The 18,196-nt window shown below is 52.5% G+C and overlaps 4 protein-coding genes and 1 non-coding gene across 5 annotated transcripts; 3 read left to right on the top strand and 2 right to left on the bottom strand.

Annotated features, from left to right (window-relative positions):
* The first annotated feature begins 62 nt into the window (after positions 1 to 62).
* NCU15005 lies at positions 63 to 142 on the top strand. Its single transcript has one exon. It is a non-coding gene; the product is annotated as a tRNA-Val (tRNA).
* A 565-nt stretch (positions 143 to 707) lies between these two features.
* Positions 708 to 2,820, bottom strand: NCU07495 (sphingolipid long chain base-responsive protein LSP1). Its single transcript, XM_959949.2, has 3 exons — positions 2,312 to 2,820; positions 1,910 to 2,236; positions 708 to 1,843 (listed from the first exon to the last, which is right to left on the bottom strand). Exons 1-3 carry the CDS (start codon positions 2,427 to 2,429, stop codon positions 1,164 to 1,166), a joined length of 1,125 nt encoding a protein of 374 aa, XP_965042.2. The 5' UTR covers positions 2,430 to 2,820; the 3' UTR covers positions 708 to 1,163.
* Positions 2,821 to 4,908: 2,088 nt separating this feature from the next.
* set-7 (set-domain histone methyltransferase-7) lies at positions 4,909 to 11,648 on the top strand. Its single transcript, XM_959950.2, has 3 exons — positions 4,909 to 5,190; positions 5,956 to 8,868; positions 9,457 to 11,648. Exons 1-3 carry the CDS (start codon positions 4,981 to 4,983, stop codon positions 11,167 to 11,169), a joined length of 4,836 nt encoding a protein of 1,611 aa, XP_965043.2. The 5' UTR covers positions 4,909 to 4,980; the 3' UTR covers positions 11,170 to 11,648.
* Positions 11,649 to 12,163: 515 nt separating this feature from the next.
* On the bottom strand, positions 12,164 to 13,662 carry NCU07497 (hypothetical protein). The gene is made up of 2 exons (XM_959951.2): positions 13,222 to 13,662; positions 12,164 to 13,112 (listed from the first exon to the last, which is right to left on the bottom strand). The coding sequence occupies exons 1-2, from the start codon at positions 13,363 to 13,365 to the stop codon at positions 12,720 to 12,722; spliced, it is 537 nt and encodes a 178-aa protein (XP_965044.1). The 5' UTR covers positions 13,366 to 13,662; the 3' UTR covers positions 12,164 to 12,719.
* A 211-nt stretch (positions 13,663 to 13,873) lies between these two features.
* On the top strand, positions 13,874 to 18,073 carry mus-40 (mutagen sensitive-40). Its single transcript, XM_959952.3, has one exon. It carries the CDS (start codon positions 14,170 to 14,172, stop codon positions 17,977 to 17,979), a length of 3,810 nt encoding a protein of 1,269 aa, XP_965045.1. The 5' UTR covers positions 13,874 to 14,169; the 3' UTR covers positions 17,980 to 18,073.
* Positions 18,074 to 18,196: the final 123 nt, after the last annotated feature.

Here is an 18,196-nt window from a genome sequence, read left to right as displayed (position 1 = left end):
TTGTTGAGACATCTCTGCTTCCAATGGTTATAGGTGGCTGCTGGAGTGCAGTTATCAATAACGGTTGCGTGGCCCAGTGGTTAAGGCATCTGCTTTACATCGTAATCGCAGAGGATCGCAGGTTCGAGCCCTGCCGCGATCATTATTTTTTGCGTCTTTCTCGGAGCCTATCGTCAGTTCTCCTCCATCAGTAAAGATCGAGAAGCTATCTATCCTGTGCTCTTCTTTTTCTCTTTTTTGGTTTTCAAAGTCTCTGGTTAGCTATTCTCTATTGTGCTCTATTCCCGTTAGCTCCAATATTACTCTAAGAAGTCTTCAACGTTGATGCAAAATGTGAATCTTGACTAATTTTACAGCTTCGTAGTCAAGAAGCTCTTGGTGACTGTTTCTCTTCACACTCGATAGCCATAACCTCTTCCTATAGGTTTGTGATAAAGCGCCGTCATATTTTAGTCCAACCAAACATACACTTTGTGCATCAAAACCTTGTTACAGCATTTGTCTCTTTTATGACTTTGAATTCATCCGTAACATCCTCTTTGGAAGACCAACCGTCAATATCTTCTGAAGTCGGCCACTGCCTTTGAATAGCTACTTGTTGCTTCTAGGGTATTACGTCCTACAAAGATCTCGGATGGGCGAATGATGACAAAGATGTAACAGAGAGGCATCCACGATTCACACAACGCATCCGAATCCAATGTCATGAAACTGGGAAAAATGGTACACGATAAAAGCTACCGCCTAGGAATAAGCATAACCATAGCGCAATCATTAACTAATCTTGTTCTCGTTCTTTCTTCCCATGGCTTCCCCCCGAGGTATCATCTCACTTTGATTTGTACCATCCGATCCAGAAACCCAACTTAAAACCTTATCATTACCAATTATGCAGACTAATAACCTGCCTGCGCGCAGTCTGTCCTTTCCATCTCAGGTTCAGACAGACAGACCAAGAAAAGTAGAGGTATAAAGAGTGTCGCTGAAGGAATCCTGCCATCCCATCCCGTCCCATCCCATCCTAGCTCCAGGTTCATGTAGTTTTTCTGTTTGTTCGGTTTGTGTTTGAGACTTTACTGCTGTTGCCGACTTTCGTGTGTACCACCAGTAGGGTGCCCGCAGACACGCGCCCCTAGCACTCATCACCGTATCACCGTCCTTGTCTAGGCAGCAACAGGCTCAGTGTTCCTCCCGCGCTGATGCTGTTCGCTCTCGCCGTCCAGCATGGAGTGGCTGCCCGATGCATGAATATCATCTTCCTCATCCTCATCATCGTCCTCCTCTTCCTCCGACACCTCATAATCCGCCACCTCCTTGTGCTGATTCGCCGGCACCCACGAGTCACGATCGTTAAGCGGGGCGTCCTGGCCCGACAAGTCATGTCCCTGTCCTGCGCCACCCTCCGTCCTCGCCTTGATGTTGTTCCTCCTGCGCTGGCTCAGCGTCCTCGAGCGAGTGGAAAGCTTTGCTGAAACGGCCGCGTTTTGCGTGACCCAGTTGGTAAGGGAGTCCTCGCAGTCCTGGATGATGGCCTTGGAGGCTTCGTAGCCGTCGTAAGCGGGGCGGGTTTCGCCTGGGGTGACGGGGGTATCGTCGATGAGTTCCAAGAGGTGCTTGCCGTAGCCGGCAATGATGGCGACTTTTTCGCAGTGCTCACGCAGGGCGTCGAACTGGTAGGTGTAGGCGGCCTTGATCTTCTCACGCGTTATGTTGGAGAGCTGGGCTTCGGCGACGAGCGACTCGGCTTCGGCGCGGACGAGTTCCTGTTCGAGAACGACGATGCGCGGGGAGTTGGGCTCTTTGTACTTGAGCTGGGCGATTTGGTCGGTAATTTTTTGCTTTCCTCGGGGGGTGTTAGTGGTGAAGAGCGACAAGAGTTGGGACAGTAGGAGTAGTAGAGTGGACCTACTGTCTCTGCTGGGTTGCACCGACGCCTCGATATTCCTAATACTCTTCATGGTGACGCGGTACTGGTCGTAGCGATCGACGTACTGATCTTCGAGTTCGCCGATTTCGTAGAGCAACACGCCCAGCTTGTCTGTGACATCGGACACATCCTCATCGCAGGCCTCGCCCCAGAGCGACAACTGTTGGGCGACCTCCATGCGCTCCTTGGCCACCATCTCCAGACTGCGCATCACGTTCTTCTCCATCTTGACCAGCTGGGAGAGCTTCTTGGCGAGATCGGGCCCAAAGGCGCCGGCGGCGTTGCGTCGTAGAGCATGGCCTAGCCCTCCTGTTAACGTTCACACAGGCTATGAGCTGTGCTGCTCGACTTTTGGTAAAAAAGAAGAAGGGGGGTCAAGCTCACCAATTCCGCCGCGACCAAAGAGACGTCCCGACTTTGTGGATGATGGCGGTGGAGGGGGGTTCTGGATCTGGGAGGCGGTTGGCGCCCTGGAGGCGCGCATGGAGTAGGTTCGATGCATGGTGGATTAGGTAGTATTTATCGATTGTCGTCGAGGGTTGTTTGGAGTTGTCGATCACACACAAGGTGGTGTGATGTTGAAGTTGAAGTAGTAGTTGGAACGGACAGTTCAGTTGACGGTGTGAGTCGGGGGGGGCTTCTTCCCTTGTTCTCTTGGTTGGAATATTTAGTTGGGCGGTAAGCAGCTTAAGAACCTGGTCAGGGCAATGTTGGTGGGAATCCGAATGGCGGACGAGTAGAGAAATTGGTGGAAAAATAAAACAGAAGAGGAAAAACCAATGAAGGGATTTGGGAGCAGGAGGAAGGAGTTCGTCTGGCCTTTTTGATCAGTCCAGTCATATGTCTGGAGACCTGGAAAAGACAAGACAAGTTCCAGTTAAGTTCCAGTTCTGGGCTCTCGAAGCGTCTGTCTGTCGCATGCGCGTGGTGCCGGCAGATCCAGTCCAGGCCAAGGGGGGGGATGACGTCGGTGTGCAACCTCTGCTAGACACTTAACAGAAGGCGTCAACACTGCAAAAAGGGCAGGGCCAAGCTCACTTTCCCCTATCGAGAAGAGTCAACAGGGGGGGCTGCCACCATAAGGGGACGTCCCCACTCGTCATCGACAGTGCATCTCAGCGCATCGACAGTGCAGCTGCCCTAACAATTACCTGCATCTGGTTTGATTTTCACTCCGCAGTCTCCGGGCAAGTGTGGCATGTCCAGGGGCAGTCATGATCTTCAGATGAAGCCGTCACTTGGACTACAGATCTTGTCCGATACCTGGTACCTACTAGGTAGTGTCAGCTCTGACATGTTGACTGTTTCCCGAATCCCGACAGCCTGGAGCACTCAGAGCTGCCATATGGACACCGGGATAATCGCTGTATGGTTTAGTGTACAGTAGGGCAATCTAATCCCATTCCCTGTTTCGGATCATGAGAATGACCATAACAGAACAAGAGGACCCTTCATATGTTTTGATGAGATTTTGATGACGGATGTCGATGGCCAAGCTTGAATGTCTTGGAATGGAATCGGCCTCTTTGTTGTTGATAGCGCCCTATAGTGTCGGTAGTGTCGGTGGTGTCCACAGTCCGAAGACGGAAGATGACGTTGGTGTCCATCACATATTCCGCCGAGGTACCGACAGCTCACTAAGCAAAAGTCAACGCCGTCATCACTGGATTCCGCCGACCCGGTTGTGAATTGCTTTTATCCTAATTGGGATTGACGCAAATCCAAAAGAGAATTACAGACAAAAGACTTCTGAGTGCCAGGACTACTAAGCTAGAGACTTAAGGACACCTCAAACCCTACCACTGCTGTCTCACGTACCTCTACTGTCTAGAACTAACTCCATGGATAAAGAGACAACATGGGGTCTATGTGGGAAGAGCAAGTCCTCTCAGTCATATCATTGTACCAACCAAGTCTAAAGAAGTGAACATTTACGAATAACTGAAGAGGAAGAGCCATACGAACGTGTATTTCTAGAATACCTTGGTTAAGTATAAACATTGTGACAAGTACACCTATGTAACCCCAACCCTAGACTTTACCACCTCAACATGGCTCGTGCACTGCAATGGAAGACCCTCACTTGTAACCCTCAAGGTTCACTGACCTTGACTTCCACTTTACGGTTTCATAGAAGTCTTCCTACTGGTCGGAATGGCTTGAATCGCGTCGCAACAACCTCGCGCGTCTTATTCATCCGTCCTCACCTTTAATTGACGACAACCAGACCAATTAGGTGCTCCCTCCATTTTTCAAACCGACAACAAGACTACCACCAAGTATCATCTGTTGCCATCGAAAAACTCAATCGGCTAATCTGAGTTGGAAATGAGAAAATCGACCATTCCGAGGACGACGGCAGGTCTTTAGAGGAGGGGTAAACCAAAATTCACAGCTTAAAGTTTTCTATGGTCCTGGCTGAATGTATCCCGGTCGGTTGGCAATTCATCAGACTGGGATCAGAGGGGGGGCGGCGTTGTTGGTACGGGTGTCTGCAAAAACACCAAAAAGAGAGAGACTTCATCTGACGGAAAGCTGAAGCGATGCCAGTGCCCGATCCATTCTCATTGGCTGACCGTTTCACCGATGAATCGTCCAAGGATGCCGGCCCCAGCAGTTCGGACGACGAGGATGATGGCGTGGTGGTCAGAGCAAACGCGCCAACAGAGGGCATCACCTTCAACGGCTCCATCCACTACCGAGAAGACCTGAATCCCAGTCTTGGCCGAGGCAGAGGTTTGCTGTGGAAACGGCCGACGATTATCCCGAGACAGCCGTCGCCAGTCCAGGTCATCATCAGAAAGTCTTCATCACCTGCAAAGACGACGACGACGACGACGACGACCTCCACCAGCAATCACCACGGCAGCGGAACCAAAATCAACAACACCAGGACTGGCAGTGGCAGTGACAGTGACAGTGGTGACAGCAGCAGCAGCAGCAGCAGCAAAGTCAACAGCAGCGGTACAAGCCGCAGTAAAAAGACTATCAACGACCGCGAGACTACGAGGCCCCCTTTTACACAACAACCCAAGCCTACAACAGTAAAGACCATGTTCAAGCCCACGACGTCAACCCAACCTGATCCCGAAAAACCTCCAGCTCAAGTTCATGACGAAGAAGAGCCCAAGAGATCGTACCACCCTCTACTCAAGCCCGTATTTGGACCTGCTAGGAAAACTGCCGGATCGACTGCTCCTAGTAGAGTCCCAGAGGGAGGACATATGATATCGGCTTCCCAAGGACAGTCATCAAAGCCTATGGTCGGAAGCATATTCAGGCCCCCCTCACAAACCGCTCCCAAAGCTGCACCTTTTCAACTTCAAAACAGCCATTCGAGGTATTCACAATCCCAACCACAATTACACAATACATCGTCTTCCATCTCATCTTCTAAGCCTCCTCTCAAAACCGCCATACAAACAGCTCCGGGTCAGGGGCAGCGCCCTACTCCACCGCCACCCCCTGTGTCCAGTAGTGTATTCAAGCCTCCGCATCAGCCTCCTAGGCAACCAAGCTCTCAAGTGCCGCCCGGGTATGTCCAGAGAGAAACAAAAGTACCGCCGCCCATTGTAGGCAGGAACATATTCAACGCTCCATCCAAATCTTTTTTTCGACCTCCATCTCAGCCAACTTCAGGTCAGGTTATTGACCCTCAACCGAGAATGCAACAACCTTATCCTTCGAATAATGATTCCAAGCCTCCTCTTCAATCGCTATTTAGACCAGCTGGACAACCTCATCGGTCTGGGTTACTGCTGTCACAACCAACACCGTCTCGGTTATCACAGCCGCAATCATCAGGAGCTAGGATATCCCAGTCACAGCCAGCAGGGCCTGATATGCCACAACCGTTGGCGTCCGTAACATTACCACCACAACCACAACAACAACAACAACAACAACAACAACCACAACCACAATCACGACCACAGCCACAGCCACAACCACAACCACAACCGCAAAGGTCAACCTCCAAATTCATTTCAGCCCCGGTAGCCTCCAGCTCAAGTAAAGTCAATTCCCAGGAAGCTCCGGCTACCCAGCCTCCTGAGGCTCCAAATTTGACAGTACAAGACATAGAGTCCAAGCTCCAGTCCTTTATTGCCACTGTAGGCGAAGACCATGCTCGTTTTGTTGAATATCTACTTGATGAGGCCGAACAGATGGCCCCAGAGCCAAAACATCTGAGCGACTTTGATGCCTTTGCTGACATGCCGGCCCTAAGCGCTCCTGCTACTACTTCCGACACCGCTTCTATTTCGGATGACGGAGTGGAAACCATGGCGTTCAAAATCAAGCTTCACCACGGTGACAATGGAAAGCCCAGGGCCCCCACCAAGGCTTTCAAGTGCCCGGTCGTCAAAATCAAGACCGACAAGGAGGTCGTCCCCAAATACCGGTTTCACCATACTGAGATCAAAAAGAACATCTTGGTTCCAAATACAATGCTCACCTTTGTTCCTCATCTCCGGGACGTCGACCCAGACTCAGTGGACGAAAGAGATTACATCAGCTGGCTCAATGAATTGGAAAAGTTGGACACTCAATCTGGATTCAAGACGGAGAACAGGCAACAGAAAAATCATAAGCGTGTCCGGGATGAATTCACCGCCACACTCTCCATGTACATTGAGCCATGGCTCAAGCAACTCGGTCTCGATGTTGTTTGCGGCAGACCGACGCTGATCCGCTACATGTTGAGCCAGGAAGAAAACAAAGCACACATCACACAACAGCAAAAGGACGTCCTCCTCAATACCTACAAGGACGATGCCATTTTGTCGCCAAAGGCCGTGGAGGCGGCACGCATCTTTACCCTGGCATTTAACAACGTGTTCGGAAACAACACCGACCCGGAGCGTTTCATCACCCTTCGGGATGTCTTGCTCCTCGAAAAGCGTGAGACAGTCGTCGACGAGAAACGTGCAAAAGAGACACCCCCTCCAGCCAATCCTCAACGTGACCAATCAGACAGTAACGGCCTGCTGCCGAAAGTCGAGGCCTCGCTTTCAAGCTACGCAGTTCTGGGCTGCAATGTCTGCTTCAGCCACGACTGCGAGCATGGCGACATTGACGCCCACAACTACCACCGGACCTTCTCTCTCGATAGTGTTGGCGGTGTCATCCGGGCGCTCAAGAGAAAGTGGGCCGACCAAGTCGCCTCGATGGGTGGCGATGAGGAAGCTGTGGCAGCAGCCTCTAAAAAGGCTCTTCACCTCCCCTGTCACAACGCCTGCTACAGGCACTACGACGTTGGTCCTGCTGCCGCCCCCGTCACCCCGTGGGCTAACAGCGAAATTTCTGTCTTGGAAGATATGTTTGTCAGTGTTGGACACAGTCAAACCCTCAAGGCTCAATGCGTGGTGGCTTCCATCCTAGGCCGCAAATGCTGGGAAGTCTACCGCAAGATCAAGGAACTCGACCTCAGCCTCCCGCAGGTCTCACCACCTCGCCCCAAAACCGGCCCCAAGGGCGGTCCCCCAACCAAAGTCAAACCACTTCCCTGGTATGATCGCCGCAAGAAGTGTCTCATGGGTGACTGGCAAGACCAAACCGCGACGCACGAGCACTCCATCCGCGAGATCACCGAACCGTGCCATCACGACGGTCCCTGCACCAAAGAAAACGAGGCCTGTCCTTGCGCCAACGCCTCGCCTCGTCCTTTACTCTGTGATCGGTTCTGCCAGTGCACGGTAGACGAGTGCGCCCTCAAGTTCACCGGTTGCGCGTGTCACTCGACGGGCAAGACTTGTATTCAGAGACAGAAAGAGGGTAAACCGTGTATCTGCATTATGCTGAATCGTGAGTGCGACCCTGTGGTATGCAAGGGATGTGGAGCGAAGGAAAGAGCGGATCCGGATAATGCCCATGATGAGACGTTGCATTCGACGGGGTGTCAGAATGTCAGTCTTCAGCGGGGAGCATCCAAAACCGTTCTGCTTGGAAAATCTCAACTCGAGGGATGTGGCTACGGCCTCTTTACTGCCGAAGACATTTCCCAAGACGAGTTCGTGATCGAATACACCGGCGAGCTGATCACGCACGACGAAGGTGTGCGTCGGGAAGCTCGTCGTGGAGAAGGGTTCGGGTCCCAGGGCACCAGCTCTTACCTGTTTACGTTACTCGAGCACGAAGGCATCTGGGTCGACGCAGCCATGTACGGCAATCTCTCCCGGTACATCAACCATGCCTCGGAAAACGACAAGAAAGCCTGCAACATCACGCCCAAAATCATCTACGTGAACAACGAGTACCGCATCAAGTTCACCGCGCTTCGTGACATCAAAGCCGGCGAGGAGCTCTTCTTCAACTACGGCGACAACTTTCCGAATCTCACCAAGAAACTGCTTGAAGATCAGGATGGAGATGGCGAAAATGACACCGCTACCAAATCCAAAGGCAAGAGGGGCAGTAGTAGTCTCGCTCAAGGAACGGCGCGTAAAGCAACCACCAAGGCTAGTACCACCGCCAAAGGCAAAGCGAAAACCCAAGGTCGAGCACGCGGCGCTCGCAAGACGGCTGTGATGGAGATTCCTCCCAGTGATGATTACGAGGACCAAACGTGGATTAGGGATCCCCTGCCCTTGTATGATGAGTATGATGAAGACGATGACTCTTACTTGCCTGTGGGCAGGAAGAGGAGAAAGCGCGGTGGGAAGAGGGCTGGTGCTGGGAGGAAGAAGAAGACTCCTAGTCCTGAGGAGGGGGAGGAAGAGGGTGAGGATCATGGATCGGCTGGAGAGGATGACGCAGAGGCAGAGGCAGAGGCAGAGGGTGATGAAGATGGTGATGGTGATGCAAATGGCCCCTCTAATCAACAGACTCGCAACCGTCGCACCAGAGCCGTCTCGGAAATAAGTGACAGCCAAGCCGAGCGCGATGAGGACATGGACGAAATGGAATCAGAAGATAGCGACGCGCCGCTTTCGCCTACGAGGGTAACTGCTCGTCGTAGACGTCAACTGAGAACCACAGCAGCGCAAACCACGACCACGACCACCACGACCACCGCAGCAATAAATAACAACAACAACAACAACAACAACAACAACAACAACAACAACAACAACAACAACAACAACAACAACAACAACAACAACAACAACAACAACAACAACAACAACAACAACAACAACAACAACACCTCCCGCGCCACATCAGCTTCAGCATCAGCATCAGCTTATACCACTGCCGCGTCAACGTCTAATTCTACTCCTGCTCCGTCTCAACCCGGTGATGGTGGCGGTGGCGGTGACGGTGACGATGAAGCAGAAGGCAACCAGGAAGAACAAGAAGAAGAAGAAGAAGGGCAAAGAAAGAAACGCTCTAATAGAGGCGGCGCCCGTCCTGGTGCAGGCAGAAAGCCGAGGAAGATGGGGAGACAGCAGGCTGCTTCTACTTCTGCTTCTGTTTCTGCTTCGGAATCGACCACCGCGGCTGGGAGTCATGCTGGGAGTTATTGGGATAGACTGAAGAGTAGTATCGCTTTTGGGTCTGGATCTGGATCTTCATCAGGCCCTGCTCAGCTTGCGAACCCCCACTCCGGTTCTCTACCCGCTAACCCCAGCGGCATCTCCCCCAGCAAAAGTAAACGCAAAAGCAAAAGCAAGAAACGCAAAGCTCCCGAGGCAGAAATCTACTCTATGGCCGAGTACTCTTCTTCTGGTTTTGGGTCCGGCTCCGACGCCGAACTCTTCTCAGCTCCAGAGTCCAAGGGCGATCATGCGTCCCCATCAAAGAAAAAGAAGCAGAAAACTACCTCTACCTCTACCTCTACCTCTACTACTACTACTGCTGCAAACAGAACCAGAACCAGAACCACCCGCTCTTCCCGCTCCGCCCGCGCCACCGCCGCCAAAACCACCACTTCCCCAGCGACAATGAAAATCAAACCTCTAGGCGTCACCGTCACTAGGTCTCCTGGCGGTAGGGGAACAGCAGCTCGTCATACCTCCATGCACAACGCTGCAGCCGAAGCTCAACTTAGGGCTGAGCAATCGTTGAGGGATGAGGCGGCTGCTGCTGCTGCTGCTGCTGCTGCTGCTGGTGGTGCATCAAATGCTCAGCCGCAACGGGCTCTGCAGGGGCAGGTGCAAGGGCAGGAAATGCAAGCTACGCAGGGACAGGGACAGCAGATGCAAGGTAGTACCTCTAGTGGGCTGTACCATACTGCGGCCAACTTCCAGCCTTTCACTTCTGATAACGACGAGGATGATGGGGAGGAGGATGGTGCTTCTGTTGGTTCTGGGGAGGAGGAGGAGGAGGAGGAGGAGGAGGAGGAGGAGGATGAAGAAGAAGAAGAAGAAGAAGAAGAAGAGGAGGAGGAAGAGGGGGAGGATGGTGCTTCTCTTGCTTCTGGGGAGGAGGGGGAGGAGGAGGAGGGTCAGAACCGGAAAGGGCTTGGCTCGGGTGAGGAGGATGAGGAGGATGAGGACGACGACGAGGATGAGGATGGAAGTGAAGGTGATGGTGGCGATCTCGATGTCGATGTCGAACATGGAGATGCTGATGCGTATACGTATACGTATGCAGAAAATGATTTGTTGCTGTCGTTAAGCAATGAAGAAGAGGAAGGCATACTCGGCGACTACGACTCCGATGGCGCTGCTTCTAATCCCTCTGGCCCTGAATCCGGCTCTTCCAACGAAGGGGATGAAAGCGAGGACGACGACGACAACGACGACGACGACACCGGCGACCGCGAAGAAAGTAAAGAAGAAGACCAGTCCCCCGTCAAGCGATTACGGCCTCGTCATCCTCATCAAGCATCGCCACCAACAAAGTCCATGGCCAGTAAGGCTAGGCCTCCGGTGGTAGGCGGGAAGGTGCTACGGCAGCGATCCAGCCAGTCGCAGTCTCAGTCGCAGTCTCAGCCCCATTCCCAAAAGAGCAAAATCACAAGACAAAGCAGCACCGCCACAGGCACCAGGTCTACCGAACGGAAAATCACCCGTAGTACCAATACATCTGGCACCACCAGCACCCGCAAGCCATCCAATTCCAACACCAACACCAATCCCAAACTCAAACCCAAACCGTCCGGTCCCTCCAAGGAGACGAGATCATCGACAGCAGCAGCATCAGTTCAAAACCAGAACCCCACCAGAGGATCATCATCATCTCTAAAGAGGAAGAAGGCGAGTGGTAGAGCAGGGTCAACAGGAGGAGGAGGAGACATGGAGGGAACAAGTCATAGGAAGAGACAGAGACCGCTGAGATATCGGAACGAGGAGGAGTAGGTATTTGACTCGTGATTCTAGATATCTGGGTGGTTGTCTGGGGGGTTTTTGTTCCATGTCTACTCTTCATTGGATCGTTCCTTCCGAAGGGGTTCACGACGTGGGGAGAGAAGGGGGATGGATAAAGGAGGACCAGCAGGCTTAGGTAGGCTGAGGCTCAGGCTGAGGCTTCCTTGGTTATAGGGCTTCGCCCTCGGCCTGGTGGCATCAAATGAGTTTGTTAGGAGGTGAAGAGGAGTTGGAAGGGGTCTTTAAAGAGATGTGCTGTGTTGATAAGAAAGACGCGGGAAACAAGGGGGGGAGATGGATGTGAAGAGGGGGATAAGGAATGGAGAATAGAGAAGGAGTTTTAGTTTTGCTGCGCGTTTGTACCTACCTACCTCTAATCATCTTTTTGTCTTGTACTTACATACCGACCTTATCGTTTTTAGGAATCGGAGTTAGTTAGTCGGTTTAGATGGTTGGATGGCAATGCAGGGGAGTGTGATAAACCACTGATTTGCTGTCGTGTAGTGGGTGATGCTGATAGCAACAATCTACCTAGGTAAAGTGATACTGTCATTTCCTCCTCGAGGGGGTTCATGGCAATATTGAACAGAAGCTCCCGTCGTTTGGGCATGGCCCCGTTGTTTTGAAAGCTCTGTTCTGTCGCTCACCACATGTTTTGCTAATCGCTTTTCTTGCCACACCAATATCATCTCTCCCACTCTATTGTACCCTCCCACCCTCGTGTTTTCTCCCGCCGTGTTCCCCTTCTACTTACCCGCTCGTTGTCTTGCACACTCACCCCAGCTAATCCAGCTATTCCCAACATCATCCATGCTAAAACCCCTTATTTCCCACTTCGCTTTTTACTCTTTCCTTCTTCATTTCCCTAGGTATCTTATCTTTACTCACACCCGCTGAAAAGCCTTATTCATCTCCTTTTCTCCCTTCTTACCACCCACCAAAGTAAAACTTCCACCTCCCCAACCCAAACATCACCCCCCCTCCCCTCCTTTTCTTGTCCCACTCCTCTCTTTGCTTGCTTACCCACTCCTCCTGCTCTATCCTTTCTTCAGGCGACAATTGTTGTAGCACCGTCACTTCTTTATATTGGTATTTCTGGTAATTTTCTTTCTTCATCTTGCCTCAGATTTGTTGTAGGTTGGTGGGTATTGGGTTTTGGGCGTAGGCTGGGTTGAAGTCGGAGGGGCCGGGGTCGGGGTCGGTTGGGGGGTTATGTTGGGGGTAGGAGAGGTGGAGGTGGAGGTAGAGGTGGAGGTAGAGGTAGTGATCCACTCGTCCTTCTCCTCATCATCATCATTGTTCGTTTTGTCTTTGCCTTTGTCTTTGTTTTTGTGTTTGTCTGAGCTGGAGCGGCCCTCTTTCGAGGTATCCGAGTTGTGTTAATCTTGATATCGTAAAGGATCATTGCTGGATGTGAATGAAGCCGATGAATATCCACCCTCACTCACGTCCCCATCATAACCCTCGTCACCCTCACTCCCCGAAACCTCCACCACCTCCCCATTCCCATCCCTCCCCCGACTTACTCTGGAACTATCCGCCTAGGAAATTCCCCCATCTCTCCATCCCGGATGAAACCCCTGTCCAAACCCCCGATTCCGCGCCCGAACCTGACTTGCAAACTCCTCCAGCTCGATCTTGGTGATGTACTGGCCTGGGATGACGACCAACCCTAAATGGCGCGAGGTGAGGTCGACTTTTACTTTTCCTGCTGAGGAGGAGGAGGAGGAGCTGGTGGCGCTCTCGTAGGCCTCTTGGGGAGTTGCTGAGAGAGAAGGATCTGAGTCTGAAGGTGCAGAGAGTGCAGAGGAGGAGGTGATTGTCGTGCCGGTGGGGGTGGGGGTAACAGAAGAAGAGGAAGTAACGGCGGCGGCCACTTGGGAAGAGGTGGGGAAGCGGTATTCGTAGGCTGAGTGGAGGATTATGTTGCTTTCCTGTTGATATGTGTGTGAGTGATTTGGTGAATATGGGACGGGGGAATTAGAGATGAAAAAAGAAGTAAGAAGGGGAGAAAGGGTAACAAGGGATGAATGGGAAGCTTACTGCATCAACACACTTGAACTGGCCCCAGAACATGCGGCCGTCAGTCACGGAGACTCGAAGGTTTTTGTTGAGGAGGGAGTTGAGCCAGTCTGTGGCGTCGTCCCTGTCTTCGGGGAGGAAAGTGATGTTTGGGTCTTCGCTCATGGTGAAGGATGTTATGTTATGTGAAAGTGGTGTACAGGTGAGGTGTTGTCGCCGGGGTGGTTTCGGTGAGTGAGCAAGCCGGGATAAAAGAGATGGATGCCTAATCGGTGAATGTCTGATGATGCTCGTATGCCGTGTGTGATGAATAACGGGTGTTGCTACTGAAAGAGCTTTCCAATTGTATTTTTGATCGAGCCAAGTAACCCCCGAACAAGTTGTAGAGCCCGTTGATGTGTTCAGCGCCCGCGCCGTCTTGAGCTCTGATGTTGACTTCTGTTGATGTTGTGTTCAGGGTTGAGGGAATGGGCTGTTTTTGTGTTGACCACTGCCAACCCTGGGCCCAAGCTTCTGTTCTCGGAAAGTGCATCATGGGGCAGGCATCCGGCTTATTGCATAAACAGACAGGCGATAAGCGATAAGAGTCAGCCGGCAGGCAGCAGCCGGATCGCCGTCAACATCATGGCTTCGATGATGAGCGTGAACTTGGCACTTTGTCATCACTGGAATTCTTCACGTCACCACTACAATACACTTCAATTGAATGTGATTGTTTACCTCTGACCTTTTCTATTACCATGAGTTTCCTCACACGACCAAAGTGAAAAACTGCACCTTATTCGGTCATTATAACTATCTCTTTGCCCTGGCGTCACTCCCCGTTAGCGTGTTTGTGCCGACTAACAGCGCCCTTCGTTGAGCACCTTGACGACCTCTTCTACATCAACATCACCACCACTACCATCACTGCCATCACCACCATCACTACTACCAATACCGAGTCACAATACCGAGTAAACACCCACCATGGGTGTGAATGGCCTCTGGACCGTCCTCCAACCCTGTGCCCGCCCAACCAACCTCTCCACCCTCAACCGCAAACGCCTCGCCATCGACGCCTCCATCTGGATCTACCAATTCCTCAAAGCCGTCCGCGACAAAGAAGGCAACGCCCTTCGCAACAGTCACGTCGTCGGTTTTTTCCGTCGAATATGTAAACTACTCTGGTACGGCATCAAGCCCGTCTTCGTCTTTGACGGCGGCGCCCCCGCTCTCAAGCGCGCCACCATCCAGGCTCGCCGGCGAAGACGAGAGGGCAGACGCGATGACGCCACGCGAACGGCAGGGAAATTACTAGCGGTGCAGATGCATCGTATGGCAGAGGAGGAAGACGAACGGAGGCGCAAAAGGGCAGAGGCACGAGAAGGCAATAAAACGGCGGCAGCAGCAGCAGCAGCAGAAGAAGAAGAACAGGAAGTACTGCCCGACATGGACAAAGTCGTTTACGCCGACGAATTAGGCATGTCAAAACAAGAACGCCAAAAGTCTCGACGCTTCCACAAGCAAGACGCCTACCATCTTCCTGACCTCGACGGCGGCATCGAAGCCATGGGCAAGCCGGATGATCCGCGCATCATGTCTGTCGAAGAACTCGAAGAGTACGCTAGGCAGTTTGAGAACGGGGAGGATATCAACTTGTACGATTTCAGCAAGATCGACTTTGATGGCGAGTTCTTCAAGTCTTTGCCGCCGGCTGATCGGTACAACATCTTGAATGCGGCGAGGTTGCGGAGCAGATTGAGAATGGGGTTGAGTAAAGAGCAGTTGGACGTCATGTTCCCTAACCGGATGGATTTCAGCCGGTTTCAGATTGAGAGAGTCAAGGAGAGGAATCACTTGACGCAGAGACTGATGTACGAGATGGGCATGACGGGATTGGATCTGACGCTGGCAGTCAACGCGACGAGAGTGGCGGGCGATCAGAATAGGGAGTATATCCTGGTCAAGAATGAAGGTGCCGAAGGCGGATATGCGCTGGGAGTCGTGAGTACAGAGAAGGATAAAGGACAGATGACCAATCCAATTGATGTGGACGAACTCGAGTTTCAGTTTCAGGGCAAGGGAGAGGAAGAGGAGGATTCGGAAGAGGATGTCGAGTTCGAGGACGTGCCAATTGAGGGGTTGAATCGGTTGCCCAAGCTGACTAGGGCTGCTGGTTACAGGCCGAGGGGGACTGCGAATTCGAGGAGGCAGTTCTACGAGCCGAGACAGAGTGAAGAGGCGGAGGACGAGGACGAAGATGACGAGGCCTTGTTTGTTGACAACGGACAAGATGCCGTCTATGGAGAGGAGAATGCGGTCGAAGCTGATGAGGAAGAAGACCTCAACAAGGCTATTGCCATGTCTCTTCAGAATCAGCATGGTGTTGGTCTATCAGAAGAGAAGGAGGATGAGGATATGGAGTTCGAAGAGGTTACTCCGCCAGAGTGGACGCAGAAAGCGGTGGAAGCGCCCAAGCCCATTGTTAGTACCAGTGGTCGCATGGTCGCACACATTGTCAACAACAGGGCGAGTGCTGCCGTCCCAAGGCGAAGGGAGAGTACCGACAGCAGTGACAGCGAGGGGGATATTCGAGCAGCCATGGCCGCTGCCAGGAGGAAGCAAGCAAAGGCTCCAGCGCCAAAGCCAGTGGTCGAAAACCGCCCTGCTCCTACCAACACTCCCTTTAAAGGTCCCCTTCCATTTGAGAAGCTGAACTGGAAGCAACTGCTTGGGGGCAACCGACCGAAAGCAAAATCTCAGAAGGAAAAGGTGTCTGAACCGCCCAAGCCAGTTGAAACTGGTGAGATGGAACCTCAGTCTGATGACGATGCTGGCGGTTTTGAGAAAGAGCCGAAGGATGCTCCTCGTCCACTACCGCCATGGCTAGCGAATAACGACGAAGACATTCGCGACACTGTACGGAAGCAGCGAGAACAGGACAGGCAGATGGCTGAGGAGGATGAAAACTTGGCTCGAGAAGAGCAGGCCAGAATTCGAAAGCAACGAGAGGATGAGGTCATGATGATTGAGTCATCCGATGAAAGTGATGGTGATTTGGAGATCCTCGATGCTCCTCCATCGCCCAAGAAGCTCACTCAGATGCCGGGGCCTAGCTTGCCTTCTTTGGACGACGAAGTGTCGCAAGAGCCAGTTGAAACCAGCCGTCAATCACCCTCCCCTAATGAGGAAGAAGGCGACGACATTGTGTTTGAAGACGTAACCCTTCCGTCTCAAACCATGACCCTCTCCTTCGGACCACCCGCAACTCAAGCCGAAGAAGACGCCCAGATCGAAGCAGACCTCTTCAAAGACGTCCTTCCTCCACCTGCCCAACAGGAACGAGTTGAAGGTTTGGCGGCGGTTCCAGACGATACCACCACTGACATCGTTCCCGACCCCGACGCCCCCGCCCTCTCCGAATTCGAAGACGACTTCAGCGACCCCGAAGAACAAGAACTCCTCGCTTCCCTCGCCCAAGAAGCCGAAGAACACGCCCGCTTCGCCACTCAACTCAACCACAAAACCTTTCAAGAAAACCAAGCCGCCTACGAACAAGAACTCAAAGCTTTACGGACCCAACAACGCAAAGACCGCCGCGACGCCGACGAAGTCACCCAAATCATGATTACCGAATGCCAAGCCCTCCTCCGCTTCTTCGGCATCCCCTACATCACCGCCCCCATGGAAGCCGAAGCGCAATGCGCCGAGCTCGTCCGCCTCGGTCTCGTAGACGGCATCGTCACCGACGACTCGGACACTTTTCTTTTCGGCGGCACCCGCGTCTACAAAAACATGTTCAACGGAAACAAATTCGTCGAATGCTACTTATCTTCCGACATCGAGCGCGACCTTTCTTTGTCTCGCGACCAACTCATCGCCCTCGCCCAACTCCTAGGGTCAGACTACACTGAAGGTTTATCGGGCGTCGGCCCCGTAACAGCCGTGGAAATCTTGTCGGAATTCCCTCCTGAACCTACACCCATCTCCTCCCTCACAACCTTCAAAGAATGGTGGACCAAAATCCAATCGTCCCCTCAACCAGACCCGTCTTTACTCTCCACCCCGTTCAGGCGCAAGTTCCGCAAAGCCCAAGCTACCAAATTATTTCTTCCAGTCGGGTTCCCCAACCCGGCTGTCTTCGATGCGTACTTACATCCCGAAGTCGATTCGACCCCGGAGCCATTCCAATGGGGCGTCCCGGACCTCGAAGGCCTCAGACAGTTTCTGATGCAGACGATTGGATGGAGTCAGGAAAGGACGGATGAGGTGTTGGTTCCGGTGATAAGGGATATGAATAAGCGGGAGAGGGAGGGGACGCAGAGTAATATTACGAGGTTTTTCGAGGGCGGGGTGGGGTCGGGGACCGTGAGGAATTTGGGTGGTGGGGGGAATGAGGAGGCATTTGCGCCGAGGAGAAATGAAGTCAAGGGAAGTAAGAGGATGGCGGAGGCGGTGGGGAGGTTGAAAGCTAGGAATAGTAAGGGAAATTCTGGAGGAGGGGGACTGAGTCTGGCGTTGCCGGTTATGGCGATGGGGCCGTTGAATGGGGAGGAGGAGGGTGGTAATAAGAAGAGGAAGAGGGGGAAGGGGAAGGGGAAGGGGAAGGGGAAGGGGAAGAAGGCTGCTGCTGTGGAGGAAGAAGAAGAACAAGAGGATGTGGATGGTGAGAAGGAGGATGATGCGCAAGAAGGAGACGGGGATGAGGATGATCATGTTGTTGGTGCAAGCTTGAAGGGCAAAAGGGGTGCGGCGAGAGGAAGGGGAAGGGGAAGGGGGAAGAGAGCGAGGGCGTAGGTGGCGATGTGTAAGAGATACCCCAGCAGCATTTTAGCATGTGTGTGTCAGGTTACATTCTGATGATGATAAGTCATGGAATTATTCGCATACCTCATGACTATCTCATCATGCTCGTGCCTATTTCACGTCCAATGGCATATCCGGCTTGTGCAAAATTGACAGAGTGAGAGAAGCCTCTTACTGACCCCTAACCCTGGAACAACAACCCACCATT

This window comes from Neurospora crassa, linkage group I (assembly GCF_000182925.2).
Source record: "Neurospora crassa OR74A linkage group I, whole genome shotgun sequence".
Taxonomy (NCBI): domain Eukaryota; kingdom Fungi; phylum Ascomycota; class Sordariomycetes; order Sordariales; family Sordariaceae; genus Neurospora; species Neurospora crassa.
This window is presented reverse-complemented; position numbering and strand designations above follow the sequence as displayed.

What these genes read in the sequence shown, in the direction of transcription:
- NCU07495 (XM_959949.2), bottom strand. Translation starts at nt 2,429, where the DNA reads ATGCATCGAACCTACTCCATGCGCGCCTCCAGGGCGCCAACCGCCTCC. An exon ending in CTTTGGTCGCGGCGGAATTG is followed by an intron (nt 2,237 to 2,311) that starts GTGAGCTTGACC and finishes GAACGTTAACAG; the next exon opens with GAGGGCTAGGCCATGCTCTA. An exon ending in GGTGCAACCCAGCAGAGACA is followed by an intron (nt 1,844 to 1,909) that starts GTAGGTCCACTC and finishes ACACCCCCCGAG; the next exon opens with GAAAGCAAAAAATTACCGAC.
- set-7 (XM_959950.2), top strand. Translation starts at nt 4,981, where the DNA reads ATGTTCAAGCCCACGACGTCAACCCAACCTGATCCCGAAAAACCTCCA. An exon ending in GACAGTCATCAAAGCCTATG is followed by an intron (nt 5,191 to 5,955) that starts GTCGGAAGCATA and finishes GTCAATTCCCAG; the next exon opens with GAAGCTCCGGCTACCCAGCC. An exon ending in CGCCGCTTTCGCCTACGAGG is followed by an intron (nt 8,869 to 9,456) that starts GTAACTGCTCGT and finishes GGCCCTGCTCAG; the next exon opens with CTTGCGAACCCCCACTCCGG.
- NCU07497 (XM_959951.2), bottom strand. Translation starts at nt 13,365, where the DNA reads ATGAGCGAAGACCCAAACATCACTTTCCTCCCCGAAGACAGGGACGAC. An exon ending in AGTTCAAGTGTGTTGATGCA is followed by an intron (nt 13,113 to 13,221) that starts GTAAGCTTCCCA and finishes ACATATCAACAG; the next exon opens with GAAAGCAACATAATCCTCCA.
- mus-40 (XM_959952.3), top strand. Translation starts at nt 14,170, where the DNA reads ATGGGTGTGAATGGCCTCTGGACCGTCCTCCAACCCTGTGCCCGCCCA.